This window comes from Apis laboriosa, unplaced genomic scaffold (assembly GCF_014066325.1).
Source record: "Apis laboriosa isolate Shangri-la unplaced genomic scaffold, ASM1406632v1 scaffold4_cov146, whole genome shotgun sequence".
NCBI lineage: Eukaryota > Metazoa > Arthropoda > Insecta > Hymenoptera > Apidae > Apis > Apis laboriosa.
The window spans coordinates 140,709-166,469 of record NW_025223501.1 but is presented as its reverse complement, the minus strand read 5'-3'; the positions used below and the strand labels follow the sequence as shown (position 1 = coordinate 166,469).

At 26.5% G+C, this 25,761-nt stretch overlaps 4 protein-coding genes across 12 annotated transcripts in view; 3 read left to right on the top strand and 1 right to left on the bottom strand.

Moving 5' to 3' along the window:
- LOC122717000 (plasma membrane calcium-transporting ATPase 3) overlaps positions 1 to 9,415 on the top strand; it is a 67,563-nt gene extending 58,148 nt beyond the window's left edge. For 2 of the 6 annotated variants that reach the window (XR_006347130.1, XR_006347126.1), the window contains one exon: positions 8,431 to 8,563. Coding sequence is in view for 4 of the 6 variants with exons in the window: in XM_043940621.1 (XP_043796556.1) it covers positions 3,279 to 3,347; positions 8,413 to 8,655 (312 nt within the window). In the remaining 2 variants the exon portion in view is untranslated. Of the gene's footprint in view, positions 1 to 3,278; positions 3,348 to 8,412 lie in introns of all 6 variants that reach the window. The other 4 variants (XM_043940624.1, XM_043940622.1, XM_043940623.1 and 1 more) reach the window with 3 other exon arrangements.
- Positions 1 to 20,235, bottom strand: part of LOC122717003 (CXXC-type zinc finger protein 1-like) — a 38,383-nt gene extending 18,148 nt beyond the window's left edge. For 2 of the 4 annotated variants that reach the window (XM_043940632.1, XM_043940631.1), the window contains exons 1-6: positions 20,004 to 20,235; positions 19,662 to 19,783; positions 19,495 to 19,585; positions 19,204 to 19,424; positions 18,540 to 19,116; positions 17,936 to 18,466 (exon numbers count right to left, since the gene is read on the bottom strand). In XM_043940632.1, the coding sequence (XP_043796567.1) occupies positions 17,951 to 18,466; positions 18,540 to 19,116; positions 19,204 to 19,424; positions 19,495 to 19,585; positions 19,662 to 19,783; positions 20,004 to 20,033 (1,557 nt within the window). In that variant the 5' untranslated portion in view covers positions 20,034 to 20,235 and the 3' untranslated portion in view covers positions 17,936 to 17,950. Of the gene's footprint in view, positions 1 to 6,148; positions 7,761 to 17,935; positions 18,467 to 18,539; positions 19,117 to 19,203; positions 19,425 to 19,494; positions 19,586 to 19,661; positions 19,784 to 20,003 lie in introns of those variants that run through there. The other 2 variants (XM_043940629.1, XM_043940630.1) reach the window with 2 other exon arrangements.
- A 139-nt stretch (positions 20,236 to 20,374) lies between these two features.
- Positions 20,375 to 23,474, top strand: LOC122717002 (nicalin-1). Its single transcript, XM_043940628.1, has 7 exons — positions 20,375 to 20,608; positions 20,692 to 20,879; positions 20,965 to 21,294; positions 21,401 to 21,610; positions 21,721 to 22,125; positions 22,197 to 22,417; positions 22,528 to 23,474. The coding sequence occupies exons 1-7, from the start codon at positions 20,434 to 20,436 to the stop codon at positions 22,664 to 22,666; spliced, it is 1,668 nt and encodes a 555-aa protein (XP_043796563.1). The 5' UTR covers positions 20,375 to 20,433; the 3' UTR covers positions 22,667 to 23,474.
- Positions 23,475 to 23,660: 186 nt separating this feature from the next.
- LOC122717004 (2-amino-3-ketobutyrate coenzyme A ligase, mitochondrial) lies at positions 23,661 to 25,749 on the top strand. The gene is made up of 7 exons (XM_043940633.1): positions 23,661 to 23,748; positions 23,827 to 24,029; positions 24,096 to 24,382; positions 24,501 to 24,707; positions 24,945 to 25,137; positions 25,250 to 25,427; positions 25,514 to 25,749. Exons 1-7 carry the CDS (start codon positions 23,727 to 23,729, stop codon positions 25,669 to 25,671), a joined length of 1,248 nt encoding a protein of 415 aa, XP_043796568.1. The 5' UTR covers positions 23,661 to 23,726; the 3' UTR covers positions 25,672 to 25,749.
- The last annotated feature ends 12 nt before the right edge of the window (positions 25,750 to 25,761 follow it).

Genomic DNA, 25,761 nt, shown 5'->3' with positions numbered 1-25,761 from the left:
TATTATTATTATTATTATTATTATTATTATTATTATTATTGTTATTATTATTATTATTATTGTTATATAAAATAAAGTATAAGATATGTTATCTAAATGTTATATTTGATTAAAACCGATCAGTAGAGGGTGCATGCTTAGTATATCTTTAATATGATTCTTTTTTTCTTTGTTTGATATCATAAAAAATCTGTAATATTTAACTGTGACATTAAATCTTTGAATTCACTTCATAAAGTGGAAACTGGAATATTTTTAATGTAAAATGAACAAATTTATTCTATGTATGTTTGAATATGATAAAACAAAATATTGAAATTGCATATATTACTTGCATATATTGTATTATAAGGTTTCATTTTTAATAGTTTGAAAATACTCAAAATACAGATTATTTTATTTAGTTATTTATTACATTGATAAAGAACATTTTTTTAATGATTTGATATTCAATAGAAAATAAGTTAAATGAAATAATATTATTTTTAAGAAAATAACAAGTTCAAATAATTAGTATGTAATTGTAAATATTATGAATTTAACTTAACTATTCTATTGCAAAGAATTTATTATAATTCATTAATCCCTCTACTGAACGGAAAAAGCAAGAGTGTGCGTTATGGAAATTCGTTTTTTAATTCACATCTTAATTCACAAATGAAAAAAATATCTGCACAATGATTTAACAAATAAAGAAAAATACTGATTCTTAAAGGCAATCGTATAATTAATAATTATAAATTATAAATTATTGTATACGTATATTTTAATCTAAAAATCTTTTTCCCTTTTGGATAATTTTTCTAATTTTTCAATATATATACGTATATAAATGTTCATTTTAAATACTGCTAAAATGATTTTTTTTATTTGTTTTTAGTTGAATTTCTCTAAAGCTTTTCATGATATTCTAAATTTTATGAAAAATTAAGGAATTTGTTTTGCTATTTAAAAATATACGAAAAAAGAATTAAATATTACTTATATTTTAATCACGATATTATTAATATTAATTTATTTTATTAATATTGAGCTTTGTCTTCAATCTAAATAAATGTACATCTTAATCAAAAAGATATTACATTTTCTTAAGTCACTCATTATGTAAGATTATATATTTTAAAGAAAAAAGATTAAAAATTGGAAAATATGATAGAATCTAATACAATTTAAAAAGTTTATATTTTATTTAGAGTGAAATAGAAAAATTAAAACTTTTCTATGTTTGGCTTATGCCAGTTGTATTCTATTGCCCATATTCATAATGTTCTTTCACGGTCGAAAAAAGAAAAAGAACAAAATATTCAGTTGTTTGTAATCTTCATCTCTTATTTATTTAGTGAAAATTTTTCTCGGGAATGATAAATTATAAACTTTCTAGAACAGACTCATTTAATCGCAATAAATTTCTGATTTCTGTCTTTCTCAAAATAAATATATTTTTTCAATTATTAATCTTGAAAATAATTACGTTATCAATGTAATGAAATGTTCAAATAAATTACAGATTATAGATCAAAGGCACTATTTTCAGCTGTGAACACCGGCACATTAGCTTTCATTATCTTTTTTTTACTCACGCTAATATATTTTCTATTTGTGTAAGTAACCACTCTCGCTCGCAAATCGATTTATTTCATGGTCATTCCAGTCTAATTCTATTTAAAATTAATTAAGAGATCCGCACCGAAGCTTTTGCACTGTAATGGACAAATCCTATGTTACAAATCAATGTATCACTGAAATAGGTCTAGTTGTAATGTTATTCTGAAGTTTAATATTGGTTTATCAAGGTTATGTCGAGTAATCATCTTCTAATTGTAACAATATAATAAATTCTTGAGCGATTTTGCTAAAAGTTTTAAATTGTTAAAAAAAGAAAGAAATAATTAAATTTTGAATTAAAGCGATACAATAAAATAATGCTATTTAAATTTCAATGAATTTAATTGAAAAAAAAAGAAATATTATTTTTTTATTATGAAAACATGTAGAAAAAAATAAAATCAATTAAAGAACTCTGTTGATAAACAGAATTACTCTTTAATTAACCTTGAACTGAACTAATATTCATGAATTCTAATAGAAAATTTCATTACAATCCGTTAATTATATATTGATCTTACTATCAATTAACGGTGCTATTCACTATTTTATAAGAATACTTGACGTTAAGTTCACAATGTGCTTATATTTAACTAATGATTTACTGAGATAATTTAATATGCAATAGTCATTTAAATACATTGATAGTTATTCTTACAGAATATTTTCAGCGAAATCAAACTCTAACCTTAAATTTACTCTGCTTATTTATTGTCGGAAATTTAACATTTAATATTCCATTGATATTTAGCTTAATTAGTATTTTAACTATTTTTGATACTATGCATTCACAAAATATTCTATTTATATTATTTCATATGATTATTGTTACTTTTATATTTTTTCTTATTATTTTTCTTTTCTTTTTGCATTTTATAATTCATTGCGTTTCGAGAAGTTTGAAATGCAAAGATAAATGAAACTTATTTAATTAAGTATCTTAACTTTGCAAGTTTGTTAATTTTGATTTTACAACGGGATAAGGGGAAGATATATATTGAATTTATTTCACCAATGGAACGGTAGTAATTGAGAAATGAAACATATTGAAACATATGAGGGTATAATATCAAGGATATTATGTCTTGCGTTGCATGTACGAGCTATTCTCGGTTTCTGCTTACCAATCTCTATTATCTTTTAAGTTCTGTTTCCATGCAATCGTATTCCGCGGATTCTGTGTATTCAAGTCATATCAAAAATAATATTATACAACCAGCAGGTATTATTTTTAAGTATAGTTTTCTTCCTCAATAATAATTAATGATGAGGCACTTTTTAGCTTTTCTAAAGTTATTTTTGTTTTTTAATACAACTAATATATTAGATTGGTATTTCTTAAGATCAGTTTTCAATGATTTCTTACATAGTCTATATTTGAGACAACAAAATTATTGAAAAAGTTTTTTTAAGAAGTTAAACTATAATTATATTTTTTAGAAGTTAAATTATAATTATTGCGCTTTTTTCTAGGAAAATTCTAAAAAAAGAGATAATTTTAATCAGTTAAAAAGTGCCTAAAGGTAGAGCGGTGTTACTCAAACCGGGCCATAAACGGGGAACACTAAAAAAATTTTTTTTTAATCGATATTTCGAAAATTGGTGTACTAGTAAGCGCGTTAATTGCTCGTTGCATCTAGTTATAACCATGATATTATCCTTTGCTCTTGAAGGTAATAGGTGGCGAGTTGCAGGAACGTTTGATACCAGTACCCTACAGCAAGAGTTCGACAGACCAAGCTGTAAGCGCTCCTCTCTGCTCTATCTTTCTTACTTTCGCTAAATCTTTATCTTATTTCTATCTATCTGTCTGACTGCTGTCTGTCTGTCTGTCTGTCTGTATCTATCTGCCTATAACTGTCTTTGTTCTATGTTCGCACAAGCATATACATATATAACACACATGCAATCGTTTACACATATAAATACGGAATTTTTCTCTGCTTCTCTTTCTCTTTCTCTATTTTCCTTAAATTGTTCTGTTTTATTATTTATCCAATGTTTTTTACTCGCTTTCTATGTGCCATCTATTTGTTGCTGCTTTTATCTGCCTTTTAGATTTTCATATGCTTTTTTTCTATTATTTTTCTGTACTTTATTTTTAATTTGTAAATTGTAATATTAATCCCTTAATTTTTGCATTTCTACTCAAATACAATCTGAATCAAATACGTTTTTTTAAGTATAAGATTTAATAATAAATTTTTGAAAGAAATCTAATTTGAAATTTATTAAAGATTATACAAAGATTAGCAATAGTTTATTTTTTATAATATTAGTATTCTACAATTACAAATACCTTTTTCTATATTTTTTATCATATTTGAATCTTTTCTCTTATCATGTGTGAATTTTCCTCGCGCACACATTACATAGTTATACATTTATCATAATTATTATAATACAAGTATGCACATAAGCTTTTATTTGTCCGCTTTTTTATTTATTAAATATTTTTCTTTCTTCGTGAATCTCGATACCTAGTGATATTATGATTCATTCTATATTTTTTATGTATAGATTTAAAAAAAATATATAAATTTAAAAATTTTTCAATCATGTTCCAATTATTTAATTAGATTAGTAATAAAATTAATAACTTTAATTCAAGTAAATTTAATAAGTTTAATAAAATTTTTTAAGACTTAAAGATATATTATCTATTTTGTTATAAAGGCACTATTATATTTTTATTACATTCTTTTAATGAAATAGTATATAAAAACATAATTTCCATCTTTTTCTTTACAATTATATTTCATAAAAGAGAAAATAATCACTGGTGTCGAGAATATATAATTTCTTACTGATATATCAATGAAAAAAGTTTTTTTTTTAAATAGCACGCTACACTTTACTTTTTATCTTTACATTTTTACTTCGTATCTCACAATTTTATCCTATTTTTCTTTCTTCATTCTTTTATAAATGACAAAAAATAAATTAATTCGTTTTCGTTTCGATAAAAAAATAAAAAAGATATAATTTAATAAAATATTAAAAATGATTAAAGTGTAATTAAATCATAAATATAAAATTATTATTAAATTTTTTAGGTGAAAAAAATCTGGTGCAATTTAAAATTCCAGAATTTCATTTTATTAACAGATTTATGATTACGCACTGAAAATAAAGAAACTTAGTAAATAAAAGAAATAAATAAAAATAAGTAAAGAAATAAAATCTGAAAAAATCAAGTTAGATTTATGATCTTGAGATATTAAGTATAAAGTCACTTTTTTGCATTATGGAATTTTTGGAAACTTTGGAATTATTTTCACTAAGCAATTAATATGGAGGAAAAACTAATCGATAAGCATTACTATTTAAGAAAATATATAATCTGATAATTTCGTTAATTAATATATGTTAAAGTCTATCATCAATCATATAATTTCTTTATCTCCAATAATTCAATTATTAAGTGAAAAAAAATTAATATCAATATAAAATGATTAAATATAATCAGTTAAGATTAATAATTTTTTGTCGAAACGAGACTCCTTATTGTAAAATTCATTGATAATGGGTAATTTAAAAGAAACATTTCTTTTAAAGGATATTTTTTTCATCTTTCAATAAGATTATTTTTCTTATAATTACGGAGTGTTTTTATGTCCTATTTTACAAATCTGCTGTAATTAATAACATTCGCTAATGACCTTAAGAGTGATCTTTTTTATATTTAATGGATATTTCGCTGAATTTTCGGCTATGCTTACATGCAAGCAAGTAGTATGATACCTTTGATTGTATTTATGATACGACGTGGTTCGCGTAACTTTATTATTCTTTTCATTAATTATTTTAATCTTCGATATAATAAAGTTAATTGAACTAATGTGTACTGAATAGACTTAAAAAAAAAATTTCAAGAAAAAAATACTATATTTTTTCACAATTTTTATCACACGATCCACGTCGTGTTCGTAGGCACGTTACTATTGTTCCATGCATTACGGCTGTACCATGAATTTTTTGTTTATAATTATATTTTTTCTAAATGAATATATTTTTGGCCATGGGCTATTTACAATAAATCTGAGACTTATATAAGATGTATCATATATTTAAATTAAAATTTCTAGCAACGCCATATGCGATTGTAGTGTCCTTTTTTGCGACACTACACTAGATATATTAGATGCAAATAGGCAAACTTGTGAAGGCTTCTGTGATTTTTTTTGTTATATTTATTAAAGCCTAAGGATAATTCTACAAAGATAATATAAAGAAATAGTTTTACAATAATGTTGAATAAAGAAAAACTATTTTTTTTCTTAATAATTCAATATTTATCATGAAAATAAAGAAGCGAAGATATATTTGTAAAACACAATATAATTTTTGTTGGCTCATATAAATTTCTTAAAGTCATCAATCAATCCATAACATGTTTTTTTTTATGTCAAATAACTTAAATATAGTTAAATGACACATAATACATTTTAATACTTTTTCGATGTACTTCGGTGACGCATTGAGATCTCTTTTTTGATAAAAGATCCTTCTTTATTTCTCTTTACCATATTCACCTTCTCTCTCTCTCTCTCTCTCTCTCTCTCTCTCTCTCTCTCTCTCTCTCTCTCTATCTCTATCTCTATCTCTATCTCTTTAATAAATCTATACACTCTGGCTGATCCTCGCGGCACGATTGATGCGGCTTCCCTCCAAATTTTGACACTTTTTTATCGATAGTTAATAAGCTTGAAAACAATATTGCTACGCATCAATTTTTCCAAGCTTTCACAAAAAAAAATATATACTGATTTCCATTGACTTATTTTTTTACTTTTACAACTATTTTTTCAAGTTCAAAGAAAAAAATAATTTCCGTCTTGCATATGCCTTGTGCATATGTATCTCTGTTATTCGGTAATGAGAGTAGAGAGGGCAGGCGCGTCGTTCGTCATGCGGGGAATCATCAGAGATGACATGTGTCGATCTGTGAGCTACTTATAATATAAGTGAAATGAAAGAGAGAAACATGACGAACTGAAAACATGACCAAATTTGTGGGATGACCATTGTCTCCCTGTGGAATGCAGAATCGTTGATCAACAGAGCGCATTGCGCAGCGTAGCGTGCATGTTTAAAGTACCAGAGAGACGCATTATCTAAACCGGATATCCGACCAGGTTAAAGAGTCTGACTGTCAGCCTGATTAGGGGACCATTCTCCACGACACATCGTGTAAGTATTCCCTCAATGTTTTCTGTCAAACAAAACAATCATATGATCAGATTTAAAGAAAAAAAGAATAAGATAATTTTTAAAAATACACAGTGATTTGTTAACGCGACATATTTTCCTGCCATCTCTATGAAAATGCAAGGAAGGAAGAAAAAAAGAGAGAGATTCAGTCTTTATATGTTTTCGATTATCTTATGAATATATATATATATATAGAATATATTTTATATATTTATATTGTATTTATATATAATATAATAGTATAATATATTTTTATATATATTATATTATGTGTTTATATATTTATTTATATTTATAGAAATATTTTATACATTTATGTACATGTTAAGACAAGTAAGAATATAAATAATCTCGCAGATATTTTCGGATGGGGGTTGTTCTTTTTCTATACAGGGGTAAATTTTTTTGGCTGATTTAAATATAGCAGTGTTCATCAGTTACGTAATATTACGCCAATGCATGCTAAATTTTTGCAGTTTGCAATCTGTCACGCTGTATTACAGTTCACCAAACGATGCAAGTGTATATGCGTGAAATTTTAATAATTTTTTTTCTTTTAAGATTTGATATTGAATGTAATACCAGCTTTTAATCGCGTATATTTTTAGTAGTGTGTTTTTGCCGATAATGTATCATTTGTTATGTTGGCTTGTTTGAAAATATTTCTAAAAATCTCAAAATTTTTTTTTTATATTTTTTCAAAGAAAGTTTTTTTAATAGATAGAATTGAAATTATGCTTAAAGTGAATAAGTTTTAAGCGTCGCATATCCGCTTTCTGCATCGATGATCGCATATCTGAAGCAAAAATTGATCTTGTCAAATATACATGGGAAGGATCCAGTGAAGAACTCCAGCGATCAACGGGTGCACGTTGTAGTGTTGCGTGACATTGCAAGTATAATTTGAGGTTGTGACGTCTATGGTTTATAAAATTAATTGCCTTAAAAAAAAAGAAAAAAATCTAAAATTATTTAAAAATAATTATAAACTATTTTAAATACACAGATTAATTTTTTATTAAAGAAAGAACTGTAAATATCATTGACGTCGTTCTTCAAATTCTATTGTCTAACTATTGTCTTGCTGTGCAGGGTATCAACGCCCCGCTAGTTCTTCTAGTAATTGTGGCCGCTGCTTTCTGTCTTCATATATACACATAATTATAATTATATATATCTATATCATAACTGTTTCCTAATCTGTTTTACCGAGGTTGATCATTGTATCCGTTAAAAAGATATTAAACTATTTGTTCCCTTAACTTATTAAAAAATTATGCTTTTCATCGCATCATTTAATGTTGCTTTTAAGCCACATGCATTTTCTCATCGACATTTTTAAAAATTTCGACATCATTTTTTAAAATTTGTAAAAATAGTAAAATAGTAATTCTACTAACAATTCTATTCATTCATATTTAAATAAAAATATTAGATAAAAATAATATTTAATGATTAAATAAAATTAAAAGATGTCGATGAGATACAATAGGATAAAAGATCAATCTCAATTACTTAACTGGATTTATCTAACAGTGTATTTCTCCCAAAGCTCATGGCATAGCCAGGGACATGAAAACTCTGTATTTACAGAAAGATTTCCGATTACAGATCCGCGTAGTGAACGCATTTCGGCAGGGCCTAGACGCACGCTACACGAGCGAGCACAGCAGCACTACATTGGCGGAGGTACTGAGAAAACAATCGTCCTTAAGCAAGCGGCTCTCGCAAACGAGCAGCATTGAATACGCCGATAACAACCCAGACGAACTGACCATACCCGAGATAGACGTGGAAAGATTGTCAAGTCACAGTCATACCGAGACCGCTGTTTAGAATGGGAGAAGAATGGCGGGATCAGCAGCGATATGTTTATCAAGCTGTGTTACGTTCGATCCTCTCTGACGATATGCAAACACGGAAAAGAAGTCATCTTCATCCTTGTTTATCTCGTGGCCAGCGCGTTCGGAGGAAAGGACAAAAAAATAAGAACCATATATATTGATTCTCCTGAACGAGAATATAAAAAGGGGATCGTATTCCTAATCTAAAAAAAAAAAAAAAGAAAAAAAAATATGAATCATGATGCGAGTTAGGTCCTCGTCATTTTCTCTCTTTGTGTTTTGTTATGATAGTCGATAATAGAAACGGACGATTGAATCGCATGTCGGTCATAGCGTGTTCAGAAGGAGAGAAAAAAAGAGAAAGGGAAGAAAGATAGAAATAATGATGATGGCCTTCTGCCCACGAGACATCGCCACGGATATCTTAACTGATCCGTGCGAAACACCAATTATAAGATACCAAAGTAACGCACCACTGCCTTTCCTCTGTTATTACTTATGTTTCCTTTTTTTTTTTTCTGTCCTTGTTTCCCCCGCTCTTTGCATCTATCTTTTTCTTCGTCAAAGATTCTTTTATTTATAATTTTTTTTAATTTTAAATGATAATTTTGAATTGCAACAGAGGTGGAGAGAGCAAAGAAAGAACAAAAACAATTAAAATTACTAATAAGAAAATTATTTTCATTGTTATGATTTACTTAAAATCATATTTTCATTTATTTTTTAATTTAAATCCCATGTTATATATTTTTCTTTTGTCATTTTTTTTTTTTTTTTTNTTTTTTTTTTTTTTTTTTTTTTGACTTTTTTCAATGTCTCTCCGCCATTCTATTCGTCACTGTTCATTGACTTCTTTTCGCGCCACTTTTACTGCCATGTTATTTCTCTTTCTAATTTTATTTTCTATCTTTTTAGTCTATTTCCACCTCGCACAATACTTGCTATACTATTTTTTCTTTTTCCTGCTTTTTCCTTTCTATGTTCTTTCTTATTTCTTTTTCTGACATCTCAATCTATTTATCTATCTATCTACCTATATATCTACCTATCTATCTATTTAACTATTTATCTGTCTATCTTTGTTTCTCGTACTCGCTCTTCTCGCGTGACTTAAAAATGATCTAGTCACTAGTTTGTATTGCTAAATACTTCCGTGAATATACTCAGCACTGGGGGTGCCTTACAAAAAAACAAAGTCAAAAAAAAAAAAAAAGAAAAAAAAATTAAAAAGAATTGCGCATTGTTTTTTAGCCTTACTTCGCGTGTAAAATGAGATTTGATGAAGGATAAAAAGGATAAAAATTACAAGAGAAACGAGATGAGAGAAAAATTTGTCATACTGATTCTTCTTTGCTACCTTCGCGTAATTAAAAAAAAAAAAAGGAAGAGGATGGGGGGACTAACGGAGAGAGTATTTAACGACAGTAAAAAAAAGAAATAAAAAGAATTAAAAGAAAAATGAATGCCACGACATTGCCACTAATTACGCTTAAGTCGATACGAAGATCCTGATAGTAAAGACGTTAATTATGCCACGATATAAAATCCGCATGTATTTTTAGTAATAAATATATAACTACGATTTACTAAAGAAAAAATCATCAAATATGTTTTTTCGACGAGACACTTTTTTTTGTTCATTGCTCGCCAAAAAAATATACATATATGTATATATACAAAAATATAAAAAGATCTATCTGGCTCTACTATATTAAGATCATCACGAATTTGATATATATATATATATATTTCATTTTTTTCTTTTTCGTTAGCTTTTTTTATATAAATTATTTAAAAATTGTTTTCTCTCATTTTATATTACGTGGCTATACTGTAATTATTCTCAGGACCTATCGATTTCGATCGAGAACGAAGCGTGCATGTCGACCATCGGTCGAGATTCTGATCGATATATCGATACATCTCCATTATCCGATGCTGATCGATTGCGTTTCGATCTTCGACAGCACGGATCGATAATCATGTACGTCGCTAGAGGGATAGAACTTTTATGTTGATGGAACCAGTATTCATGTTATCGGATTATAATTATTATCGTAACGCCGATAATAAGTATTACTTCAAGCCGAATATAATACGTTATACTTTTTTAACTAAACCAAAAAGAACTATATACGGGAATCGCTGCCAAATAAAAGGAAAAATGAGATAAAAAATAAAAAACGTGACGCGTGTTTACTAAGTCTCCATGAAGTCAGTAGCCAATATACGTGTATATATTTATATGTATACCCAATTAATATATTTGTGTGTACATATATGTATATATATATGTATATATATTCATTTGAAATATGTATATGTAGCTTTCTGAAATTCGTTTGATGTGTGTGTGCTGATGTAAAAAAATAAAAAATAAAAAATAAAAAAAATAAAAAAAGTAAAGAAAAAAAAAAAAAAGAAAACGCGAAACGTGAAAGAAAGATAAATGCGAATTTTTCCCTGAGTAATATAGAGCGACGATAAAGTGATTTCATTTTTATGTACGCTCGAGACACGGGAGCTCGTTAATTCGTCGTTGCGTTCATACGAACAGATTTTTTCATAAGTCCGTTAGGTAAAACATAGGACTTAATTTTGGAAGAGAGAAGAAATAATGAAAAGGCTTTTAAAGGCCTATTTACATGCACCGTATTCTAGTCTTAAGCACTCTATGCCTTACACTGCCAGTTATAAAGACGCGCTATTCTTGTGGATATCTGTAAATGGTACACACACACATATATATGTATATGTATACAACAATGCCATTATCGCCAATACTATCGTCATCCTTGCTGTCATTGTAATATCGATTTCATCATATTGATCATGTGCATCATTTTCGTTTTATGGTTTCTAACTTTTTTCTTCAATTTATCTCGATTATTTTATTATTATTATTATATTTATAAATTTTTCATTTTCATTTCATTTCTCCTTTTTTTATTATTTATTTCTATTATTCTGAGTGTATAATTTCATTTGAATCTAATTTTTTTCAACATTATTTCATTATCTTTATTTTTTTGTCTAAAATTAATTATACGCGGCTTTCTCTCTCTCTCTCTCTCTCTCTCTCTCTCTCTCTCTCTCTCTCTCTCTCTTTCTCCTCCTCCTCCTCCTCCTTTTCTTTTCTTTTCTTTTTTCCTGTCATTCTTTTATTTGTCTGTTTTTGATTTTTTACTCAGAGCTTAAAGATGCACAAAAAAAAGAAAACAAAACAAAACATATTTTATGGAAATATTAAAAAAAAAAGAGAATAAATAAAACTGCTACTAATTTCACGTAGACTTTGATAGGCACGATCGCGTCTCACGAATGATTGCCCACGATATATCAAATTAATTTTGAAATAAGTATAGAAGCAGGAAATTAAAAACAAAACTGGATTACGAAAAATGAGCGTCGATCGTGGTTCATTACGGTCACGATCATTGTTACAGTGGACATCGAATATTTTAGGAAAAAAAAAAAGAAAAAAAATTGAGTAAAGTAAAAAGAAATTTAAAAAAAAATAACACATACATACACGAACACATACATACAGGTTATCGATACCTTGCTGTTATCGAAGTTTCTGTATGCTCGGTACCACTGTTCTCGTTATTGCCGTTTTCTCACCCCATTGTCATCCTCGCTATGTATTATATGTTTTACGTTTCTTTTGTCCGCCGTCGAGATCGCACCGATCATCCGAATGAATTAAAAAAAAAAAAAAAACCGAGATAAAAAATAGAAAAAAAAAAAAAAAAAATGAAACTCGATTCGTCACTCTCGTCCCGTCCCTAAATTGCATTAAGCACCTTTTTAAGCTCCGATTGTTCTTACTCTCTGTACTCTATATTTAAACGCATTTCGCGTCTATTTAAGATTGTGTAGAGTGTACAAAATAATATCGTGCAAAGAACGAAAAAAAAAAAAAAGAAATTGATAGTTTCGATAGCCAAAATAGAAGAGAGTGAAAATTAATAAAAATGTAATGAAATGCGCTTTTCCTCTCTCGATAAATCGATGTTATCGGATAATCATGTTACAAGGATAATAGAGAGAGAGAAAAAGAATGATTCCATGAGAACGATTCCTCATGGAGATCGAAGCATGAGAAGATTAAAAAAAAAAAAAAAATGCCGCCACGATCAGTTTATTCTGCTATAAAAGCTGTTCTCGTGCGTCAGTTCACTTGAAGCCGATCTTGAAAAATATAGTTGAATTCTTGTAGCGTCAAAGTTGGAGAGAGAAAAAAAAAAATAAACTGTTCTTGTATATACCTCGCGACGATCGTCACCGGTGCGAATCCTTGTAAAATCGGCCACTCTGCCCCGGGGACGTCTCTGTACTCTTTGTGTTTTTTTTCGACGTTGCTACGAGCAAGAATAAAGAAGATGGAAAAAACGAAGAAGAAGGGAAAAAATAAAATGTGTGGATTAGTTTAACATAAAAGTGAAAAATCATTTATGTAGCGGTATGATATTGCACCGATCCGTAACGTCATTTTTCGTCTCGTACTTTGAACTGATTATTAATCTTATAACGAGATCGAGCCGTCTAGTGTAAATATAATATATATGTATGTCTGTATATATATATATATATATACACTTATATATGCATATATAGAGACATAATGCCACGTATATATTTATGTATGTATGTATGTATGCATGATGCATGTATGTATGTATGTATGTATATATGATGCATGTATGTATGTATGTATGTATGTATGTATGTATGTGTGTATGTATGTATGTATGTATGTATGTATATATGTATGTATATATGTATATCTATATATACATACATATCTTATGATATTTTGAATTTTTGATCAGTCATTGATTTATAGGACCGTATCGTGCTCACAATTTTTTTGTTATGAATTATAATTGATATAAAAAATAATTTATTTCTTTTTTGCAATATTTTATTTTTCAATTTTTAAGCAAAGAGATTTTTATAAAGTAAAGTCATCATTACAAGTTAAGTTGATTATAATGACAAAAATGGTCCTATAGATCGATTGAATAATCCAATTTTTTTTTTTTTTTTTTTGAAGAATCGAAGCGAATAATCACAAAATATTTATATAGTCCGTTCAGAGATATAACGAAGTTGTAAAATCAGCCGAATGAAAAGTTACAGATGTTTTAAGTATCGAATATAATTAATAATGAAAATTATGGCATCAATTGTATTGTCAATAGATACAATAATTTACAACCACACTATAGTCTCTAGACGAACTATGTATCCTTGTAAACTAAATTTCATCGCTTTACTAGAAAATTAGAAAAAATGGTGACAAAGGATGCGATTTCCGAAATCTGCGACACTAACTTCTTTTAAATTTAAAAATCGGAATCAGCGTCCTTATCCCTGATAAATTGTTCATCGGTATTCCCAGATTGCAAGGTTAATCCTTTTGCGGCATTTAAATATTCTTACACAGAATTTATTGTTAACCGTTGTCTTCTGTCCTTGTTGAATCAATAATAACAATAATAATAATAATAATAATAATAATAATTTTAATAATAATAATATATAATAATATAATATATAAATAATAATGATGATGATGATAATGATGGTGGTGACGATGATGATGATAATGATAATGATAATGATAATGATAATAACGATAATAATAATAATTATAAAAAATAATAATAACAGTAATAATAATATATAATAATATAATATATAAATAATAATAATAATAACAATAATAAGAATAATAATATTAATACTAATATTAAGAATAATAATAATTATAACAATAATAATAATAATAATAATAATAATAATAATAATAATAATAATAATAATAATAATAACAATGCGGATGATGATGATGATGATAATGATGATAGCAATTGAATATCGAGTTTATAATAGATTGATCGAACGGTTGCGAAAGAATTAATCTTGTTCGAGAAAAAGATTTGTGGCACATGCGCAGACAAAAAATTTTGAATTATACAGTAATTGGTACATGCTTACTAATATCGTACCATTTGCTTGTTTTGATATAATAATAAAAAATATATATATTGAATAAAAAAATATATATACTGAATATTTTCACATCTGGTCAAATAATTTCTGTCGATAATTGCATAGCCACAAACATTATGTTTTCAATCTGGTATCCGATCTGTCGTATAATCGAAACGTGCCACTGCCTGCGATATTGAGACGCCGGATGTTGACACTTTCGTACTGGCATTTAACACATATTGCAATTTCTTTTTGTTTTACGCTCTGTCATTGTTCGATAATCATGTCATATCTTTCCAACTTCATGTATCGAGATTTTCTTCCTTTTTCTATTTTTTTTCTCTTAATATTATATATACATACACACACTTAGTAACTTATTAAAATTTTCTCACAACATGGCAATTAAATATTTTGGGAAAGATATTACAAACATTAGGAGAAAAAAAGTTGGAAAAACTCGATTCATGTTGTCAGAAAGATTGATTTCGCATCTAATGATGTAATTAAAGAGCGTTAATCGCGTCCTTGTACTATAAGCAATAAACAAACAAAAAAAAGCGAACAATGTAAAATGAATTGGAGATCGATATCAATGATCGATACGCGCTGCAATATCTTACTGCTGGATCGATCGATATCGCGCTCGAAGCAGCGACGAATTTCTTCGTGAAGAAGGAAAAGGGAATTCTGTAAACCCGTGACGAATTTTCTTGAAAAAAAAAAAAACAAAACAAAAAAAAACAAAAAAAAAAACAAAAAAAATGTTAAGAAAAAGTGCTACTTTAGACGCGTCGAAACTTGTATTTAAAACTATGCGGATCTATCGAATAATTATATTTTACACACCTAGCGATGTTTATTCTCGCTCCGTTGTTTAGAGATCTTGTCGTTTATTTCAATAATTAAAGTACAACATTACTTACGAGATATATATAAAGAAAGGATAACCTCTATAAACGTTTAATCTTGTCGACACTGTCGCGCCTTCGTCATTATCTTTGCAACCATTAAGCAATCATCATTCTCTGCATCCTTCCCGCCGTTTTCATGTCCATGATATATTATTGATTTTTGAAAATAGATTACCAATCAAATATAATTGTATTAATTTTGAAATAACCGGCAATTATTTTTAATGTTTTTAAAAAATAAACAATAATTAGAAAATATCGAAAAAAACAAAATTTATTTTTTTATAAGTTTTATGATTAATTTTATAAAGATTCAAAAAAGGATAAAAAAATCGAAGAATATTAAAAATTCAAGATTTATATATCATTTAAAATTATGATCATTGATTTTTGAATTGAAACAATGAATTTATCATATAATATATTTGAAAAGATTATTTTTTAATATTTGAAAAGATTTTATTTTAATTCAAATGTGTTGTAAAATTAAATATATAATTTTATAAAAACTTTAAAAAATATATAATTCTCATCATGAGAAGTGACAAACGGCTGGGATTTCGAATCGATGATCGATCGTTATTAGTGGATCCAGAGTGACACGAGAAAACTCATCATTGCGGTTGGGACCAAGTCTCGACGATCGTCAAGAGTAATTAGAAAGACAGAAAAGAAAAAAAATATTAAAAAAAATATATATTATAAGCTAGTGGAAAAGATGATTTTTTCGGCAGCTTAGTTGTGTCTCGTCGTTTATAAATAATAAATACTTAAAATCTTAGCTGTGTCATGCACGCGCTCAGAGCCGAAAAATTATAAAAACGTACATTAAGTACCTATATTTCTACCATTTTACTGGATTTCCGGGCTATCGATCGACGCTTCGCCAATTATGAAAACCGGTGGCAGATAATGACAGCGTGTCAGAAATGCACATTTAGTTTGCGAATAAGTTTATTAAAAGCTTGCATGTCTTTATATGTAAAAGAAAAAGAAAATGGGTAAAAATTATGATTAACTCAAATTCGTTAAAACAGAAATTATGCTGAAAATTAATTAAAAGATATTGTGTTATAATACTAATTTACTGCTAAAAAATGATATAAGAAAATGATAAAAGAAATTAAAGAATTAAATTTTGGTAAATAAGTCTTTGTTTTCAAATAAGAGTCCTAGAAATTACACAAATTGTTTTTTTGCAAATATATTGAGTGCAATATTTGACATACATTAAATATATTAAACTAGTTCTTTATAGAGTTTCATCCTAAACATTTTTGAAAATATTCGAGTTTATTCCATTGTCAATGGGTTATATTAATATTAATGCAAAGGGGAAGTGAGAGTGTGCATTTTAGTTCTCACAGTTTACCTCAAAACATACCAAACAAAAAAGATACAGTAAAAATGTATGTACACCACACACACACACACACACACACACACACACACACACACACACACACACACACACACACACACATGCACGCGAGCGCACGCACACAGAGAGAGAATATATGTGTGTCATTATAGATATTCAAAATATATATACATATATATTTATATGTATATATAGCATAAAACTGAAAGGTTGTACTGTATCAGAATATTTTGTGTTATGATTGGAATTTATTGTAATTCAAAAGTATTTTGAGAGAGTATCCTTTCTAGCGACGAGTCGGAACTTAACTGGTTAAAATTAAGCAAGTAATATATTTATTGAAGTTAAAGTGTGGTAAATTTTAGAAATGTTGGAATTATGTTTCATATAACGAGTTACTGATTTATTTCACATGTGCAGTCATATAATGTGAAATGATATATTGTGAACACTAAAATAGATACTGAAAAATTATATTATAAATTTGAATTTACAAAAGTTTAATTGAACGTTATAAATAAAGAAAAATACATAATTATACAAAGTCGAGCCAAAAACGATTTTTGCTATTTTTCACTACTTTTTTTTTATAATGCCCTTTTCAAATTTGTAAATCATATTAGTAAATGAAATAATTATATGACTATAGTAAAAATTTCACAGGACAATATCTTAATTTTATATTTCTAATATTTTTGATCTAATCTTTTTTTCATTTCACATAATCTCTTCTTTTATAACTAAATTTCAAAAATTAATTAATCATATTTTGTAATTCATTAAAAAAAAATTTTTTTACAATTTTTAATAATACTTATTTTACAAATTCATAATTTATTATAATAAAATCATTTCTAATATGGACATTATCCATTAAATTTTTAATTTTCACTATGTCACTAATACACAATATATTGATATAAATATAGTATTGAACACGTTAAAAGATATGTTAAAAAATTCGATATAGTTACCGTTGATAAAAATAATCATTGTTCTATAGTTTGCTCTTTTTGAAGCAAGCCATATCTTCGCTGTAGTTCCTCTTCCATAGCTTCTAATTGTTCTCTATTTTGTTCTTGTGTCATTTGTTCCATTAATTCATGATTATATGTAGAATGAAGCATTAAAGCTAAAACACCAGCACGTGTAGCCATATTTGCTCTTATTTGTCTCTCTTGTTCAACTAATTCGTCTATTTTTAACCACTGTCTCACCCTTTCCATATCAATTTCTGCTCGTCTTAATTTTTCCCAAACATAATGCTTTACACAACTTTTTTTTGGTGCTCGACAGAATTCACCAGTCATATCAAATACATTTGTAACTAATGGACAACCACAAACTTCAATTTCACTAATTTTTGGATCTTTACAGTGTTCAGGACAAAGAACTCTTAATCTCTTACAGTAAGTTCGATTTGCAGGATTATAAAAATCACAGAACATTACTTGTCCTTCGATACGAGTTTTGAAGATTGAACCAAAGGAAGCTTGAGATTCATACTAAAAAAATAAATGTATTCGATTTAATTTTTAATAAAATGACTAAAGAATTGTATATATTTCAAATAATTACCTTATTGAAGCATTTTTCCATATGCTTAATAGCAGTTCTTGAATGAATTTCATGACCACAAGTAATACAATACATGCTCATTTCCGTATCATCATTATCATCTACTTCAGTCTGGGGATCAATTGTTGCATGTTTTGCACGTTCAACGATTCTATCCAATTCTGAATGTCTTTTATCTAACTCCTGAAGTATTCTTCGTACATCTTGTTGTTGTTTCCTAACTGTTTCTAATTGTCTTCTATTATTTTGCTCCGCAATACATGGTGTCAATGACCATTCTTGTATCCGTTGAGGCAATACTTGATAAATTCTGTTAGTTGCTAATTTCAATCCACATTCATCAGAGCAGTATTTACTACCTGGTCGAGATTGTTTTGTACAAGCAGGTCCATAACAATGTCTTGGTACTTCTAAAAGCTCATTCCTTTCATTGCTAGAATCTCTTTTTCGTTTTTTGATAAATTTAGAACTTTTATTGAAATTTTTTGATGGTTTCAAAGGATCCCCTAATACTCTACAAGTTCTTTGTATACATCTAAGTTTTAATCTAACTGAAGGTCCAAATTTTTTCAAATGTCTAAAGATTAAATAATAATTAGTAAAAAAAAAAGAAATTTCAAATTATTTTATTTATTATATTATTATTTATTAATATTGAGATTACCTGCATGCATCACATTTTCCACAATTTTCAGTTCTTAAACAACCTGTACATTCTCCACAACGTTTTGATGATTTTTTTACTGCTGTAGGATCCCAAGGTGCATCATACTCATATCTATGCGCTCTTTCTTTCTCTTTATGTTTTTTGTATTTACGATCTTCTGGTTCAGTTCGTCGAGGTTTATAACGTGTTATTAGAGTGGGATCTTCATCTCTGCAGCGCTAAAATATACATTTAATTAATATAATATTTGAACGTAAATTAAATTACAAGAAAATACAACATTCTTACAATACAAAAGAATTGTTTTATGTGCTTAGCATCTTTTTCTGTTATGTTTATGCAATCACCATGATACCATTCTTCACATGCATCACATCCTCTAAAATTCATATAAATTTTATTTAGCATCAATAAATAAAATATAAGTAATTTATATCATAATATTTATATCTTACATCATAAAACGTGAACTGTCAGAACTTCTGCAAATACAATATGCTTGGCCATCTTGTTTTAATAATGTAGCAATCTTACTTTTTCTCTCTGGTAGCATAAATTGTTTTGCTATTTCTTCTTTCTATATAAAATAAAACTCTTATTTTGTAATTTAAAAATAAATTAAAAAAGAAAGAAAAATAAAATATATTTATTAAACTTTATCTTTAATATTTAATAGTTTTTTTGAATAAAATATTAAATAAAAATTTTCAATATTAAATTTAATTTAAATCATCTTTCTTTAAATATATATATAATAAAAAATCATTATAAATATATATTAACATTTGAATACATACCGATAAATTTTGTTGTCTTTTATCACCCATAGTTATATGTTATTATTTTATTTACAAAAATTTATTATTTAAAGATAATTTATAATTCACAATATACATAAAAATTGCATTTTTAATATAAAAGCATAAAATATGATTCCACCATAAATTAAATACTGCAAAAGTACTCAATTTTATTTAACTACTTTTGATACCACACAAACGAGATACAGAATATATAAAAAAGTTTCAATGTTCCCAAAAACATAATATTAAAAGCTATTAACAAATTCACTTCGTTATCGGTAACAATATATGATAAATTTAAGCATTTTTTGAAGAGATGGCGCTACTAGTTAAAGAATGGATTATCGCGTGGTGATAGGTCAAGAATAATTAAAAATTACATTTTTACACTGTTAAATATATTTAAGTAAAATCAAAGAGAAATATGTGGTTAGAAGAATGTGATGGTTTTGCTGAACTATGTCGAGGATATTTGCCATATTATTTACTAATAATTCTACCAATTTTTATTATTATTTCTCCAGTTAACCCAGTTGCAGCATCTCATGAATTTCCCGTGTACCGAATGCATCAATATGACTTGCATGGTGTGCCACACGGTAAAGAAATAGTGTTTTTTTATTTTCATTTCATTATAATTTTATTGATGCTTAATTTATATAATTTTCATAATTATATACAGGTTGTCGTAATGCTCCTATTTCTCTGGAAGCAAGATCTCTTACAGGATGGAGCACATCTAGGCATTGTGTAGTTACAAAAGTTTTAAATCTTACTCCTAGCATGTTTCATTCTATTAAACATAAAGCTGGAGCTTTGATAGTAATTTTACCAGAAAAACTCACTGAATTAACATTGGAGGAAAAACAGGTTGATTAATCTTATTTTTCATAAATTTTAATAAAATCAATGAAGTCAAATTTTCATAGCTTTGCACTTGTTTTTTTATTTATAGCATATTATGAATCTAGAAGAATCTATGTTGTTTGGACCAGAAACAACAATTCCAGTATATTTTACTTCTTGGCATCCAGATTTACAGGCAATCTTAGATGATCTTTCTAATGGTTTTATTACTGATGAAAAAGCTAATTCTGCAGCTGAAGCAATGTTCAATTCTATATCTGCTAGTGGTTATCAAGTAGTTGTAGCAACTGGACAAGCATTAGCTAAAACAGATGTTAAAATAGCTACTTTGCATGGAAAATTAACTGGTAATGGAGCTGAAGAAAAATTACCAACTATAGCCTTAGTAACATATTATGATAGCGCTGGTATTGCACCTGTAAGTAAACTATTGATATAAATTTTTTATATATATAATTACTAATATAATTATAATATAATCTTGAAAACAAGATGTTTATGTATATGTTATTTTCAATATATAGGAAATGTCTTTTGGAGCAGATAGCAATGCATCTGGTGTAGCAATGTTATTAGAAATAGCACGATTGTTTTCTATTTTATATTCTACTAGTAGATCAAGACCACAATATAATCTTGTTTTTATTGTGACTGGTGCTGGTAAACTTAATTATCAAGGTAGCAAAAAATGGTTAGAAGATCAATTAGATGGACTTGAAGGCTCAATAATACAAGTATTATATATTATGTTTCCTAATATTTAAATATCTTTATATCTCTTTTATAATATTTTTAAATAGAAATATAATATAATATTATTTATTTATTTTTTTTAATATATTAGGATGCAGCTTATGTCATTTGTCTTGACACAGTATCTACTAGTGATAATTTTTATGTGCATGTGTCAAAACCACCTAAAGAAAATTCCACAGGTGGTCTTTTTTACAAAGAACTTAAAACTGTATCTGAGTTATTAAATATCACTACTGTTGAAGGTGTACATAAAAAAATTAATTTAGCTGAAGAAACACTAGCTTGGGAACATGAAAGATACAGCATTCGTAGATTACCAGCTACAACTTTGTCTACTTTAAAAAGTCATGAAGATCCAATTAGAACAACAATCTTAGATGTAATTCAAACAAAACAAATAGATAAATTATATAAACATACTCAAGTAATTGCAGAAGCATTAGCAAGACATATATACAATTTAAGTTCCAGTCAAATTTTCATTAATCCCCTGGTATATATTTTTTACAATAGTTTAAGCAATAAGAAAATAAATATTTTATTTAGTATATTTTACTTTTTTAGGATGTTTCTAAGGAATCATTATCTTTATGGTTTAGTTACTTAGCATCGCAACCAAGAGCTGCTCCGTTATTGGCAGATAAAAATAATATATTAGTTAACACATTGAGAGAAGCAATGGCTAGATATCTTGGAGATGTTAAAATTACTTTTCATAGTCCTGACAAACAAGATCCAGAATTTGTATTTTATGATGTTACAAAAGCAATATTAAATGTATATAGGTAAATTTTATGATTTCATTCGTTATTATTTATATATTCTTTTCTATATGATATATATGTATATTTACTTATATTTTAAATATAAGATAATATAATTTATTATATTCCAGCGTAAAACCAGCTGTATTCGATCTTTTTCTTACAATTGCCATAATTATATATCTGGGAATTATTTATGTAATTGTGCACAATTTTCCACGGGCATATTTTTTGGCAACCCGTTTTTCCATAAAGAACAAATCGTCATGAAATTACGTTAATATTTAAATGTTTTTTGTTATATTGTAAAAATTCGCTAAATATTTTTTAATGAATTTAATATATAATGTAATAAGTATAAATATCAAAACTATACTACATTAATTTTTGCTCATATTAATCTTGAATTAAAGATCATCTATATGTTATATCTTAAATTTGTAAATGTTACATAGTTCCTTAATTTCAACTTAAATTTTCATTTACATATATATTTTCTTGAATAAAAATAATGCATATAGCAAAGTTATTCAGAAAAAACTTTTCGTTTTAAAATAAATTATTATATAAGAATAATAATCAAGACCAAGTAATAACAGACCAAATAGTGAGACTTCAAAATGCAATTTATAACTCAAAAGACTGGCAAATTTTAGCAAATACAGAATGTTTAACATATTTAATGATAAAAATAATAATTCCAAGTTGTGTATAGAATACTAGAATGCTAGTTTTAATTAAATACAAATAGTTTGTTTAATAATAATCATCATATCTATATATATAGTGTATAGTATTCTTATTATCATATTGAATATATATATATATATATAAATTAAACTAATTCTATACAGATAGTGTTATGTAACAAAACAAATGTTTTTAAAATTTTTCTTGTTAGAAAATATGAATAAATATTTGCCAAATATTAGTATTATAAACATGTTATTTAGATAAAGCAAGACAATTTAGAGACTATTTGAATGCTAAAATATAACAAATACTTATTGATTTATTATTTAATGCAATTATAGGGACGAAATGTAAAAAGCTTGTAAAATAAACATGATGAAAATAATTATTGGTTTTTATTCTTTTACATTTAAATATTAAAAGTAAGTACTAAATCATTTTATTAAATTTTATTTAATATATTTTTCAGCATATTTTTTCAATATAGAATGTATCATTTTATATGAAGTGAGAAAATATGCAGAGTTTGAAAATTACTATACATCTAACAGGTTTGACTAGTTTATTAATACTTTCAGTTATTCAGAATCAGATATCATTCAATATAGATATCACAAATTATAAAGTATACCAAAATATGAATTCTATTTTTGAGAAAAGTATTTTATTTTTATTAGATTTTAATAAAATAATATTTTTTAATATTAAATATTATTTTTAAATGTTCATTTTTACAGATTTAAAATTTAGAAATAAATGGATATTAGAAAGATTTATGAGTCTTTTGACAGAGTGTATAATACCAGAATTAAAAGTTATAAAAGCAACTGGTATTTGGAAAAAAGAACGAATAATTGCTTCGCCTCAACGAACACGAATTATACTGGCAAATGGTACAGAAGCTCTAAATTTTTGCGCAAATAATTATTTAGGTTTATCAGTAAGTATTAGATTACATAAAATTATTTTTTATCATATTAATCAATTTTTCATTTTTGAAATTTAGGATAATAAAGAAGTCATTTCTGCTGCTAAACTTGCTCTAGATAAATATGGAGCAGGTTTAAGTTCTGTAAGATTTATATGTGGTACGCAAACAATTCATGTAGAATTAGAAAAGAAAATTGCTCAATTTCATAATAGAGAAGATACTATTCTCTATGCATCTTGTTTTGATGCAAATGCTGGATTATTTGAAACATTTTTAACATCTGAAGACACTATTTTAAGTGACGAGCTCAATCATGCTTCCATTATTGATGGTATTAGATTATGTAAAGCAAAAAAATATAGGTGTGTAAAACATGTATTTTATGCGTAATGCATTATGCAAAATCATTGTATTTTATGTATAAAATTATTACATTTTATGTTTTTTATTTTATGTAAAAACATATAACATTTTATGAAGGTACAAACATAGGAACATGATAGATTTAGAAAATAAACTACAAGAGAGTATGTCTTCACGTTTACGATTAATTGCAACTGATGGTGTCTTTTCTATGGATGGTACTGTCACACCATTACCAAAAATATTAGAACTTGCAAAAAAATATAATGCTCTTACTTTTGTGGATGATTGTCATGCTACTGGATTTTTTGGAAAAATGGGAAGGTATTTCAATATATATTACATTGAATTGTCATTAATAAACAATTGCTTTTTTCTTCTATAAATATAAATTATCATCTTTTTAAATCTTTTGATTTAAATTTTTTTCAAAAAATATTGCTAGAAGTAATAATATATTAACAATAATCAAAAATTACATTTTTAATCAATTAATTTAATTTAATTTGATTTAATAAAATCTATTTTAATATCTAATATTATTTAATAATTTCTCTGTAGAGGTACAGAAGATTATTTTAATCAATTGGGAAGTATTGATATTATTAATTCCACATTGGGCAAAGCTCTTGGTGGAGCAGCAGGTGGTTATACAACTGGTAAAAAAGAATTAATTAATTTATTAAAACAACGTAGCAGACCGTATTTATTTTCAAATTCATTGCCACCTCCTGTAGTTGCATCAGCAAGTAAGGTATATTAAAAATACGATAATTTTTCTTAAATTTATAGATAACAATAAGAAAGGTATTAAAAAAAATAATAAAAATTTAATTTCAAATTATTGTTTTTTAAATATTATATAGGTCATGGATCTAATAACAAATTCTACAGAACTCCTAAATCGTTTAAAAAATAATACTAATCTATTTAGAAATAATATGAAAACAGCAGGATTTACAATTAGTGGTGATAATCATCCTATCTGTCCTATTATGATAGGTGATGAAAAGTTAACCAGTGAATTTGCTGATGAGATGATTGGTAAATATTTATGATATATTTTGTAATATATAAATTTTTCTTAATATGTATTATATAATAATTATATAATAATTTATTTTTTACAGAACAAGGAATTTATGTTATTGGTTTTAATTATCCCGTTGTACCAAAAAATAAAGCACGAATACGCGTTCAGATTAGTGCCGCACATTCACAAGATGATATAAAACAAGCTGTAAATGCATTTATACATGTTGGAAAAAAACTTAAAATTATTAAATAATATCTTTATCATTCTTATAAGAAAATTTATATATATTCTTATAAGAAATTTGAATTGATGGTAATAAAAAAAAAAAAAAGTAAAAATACA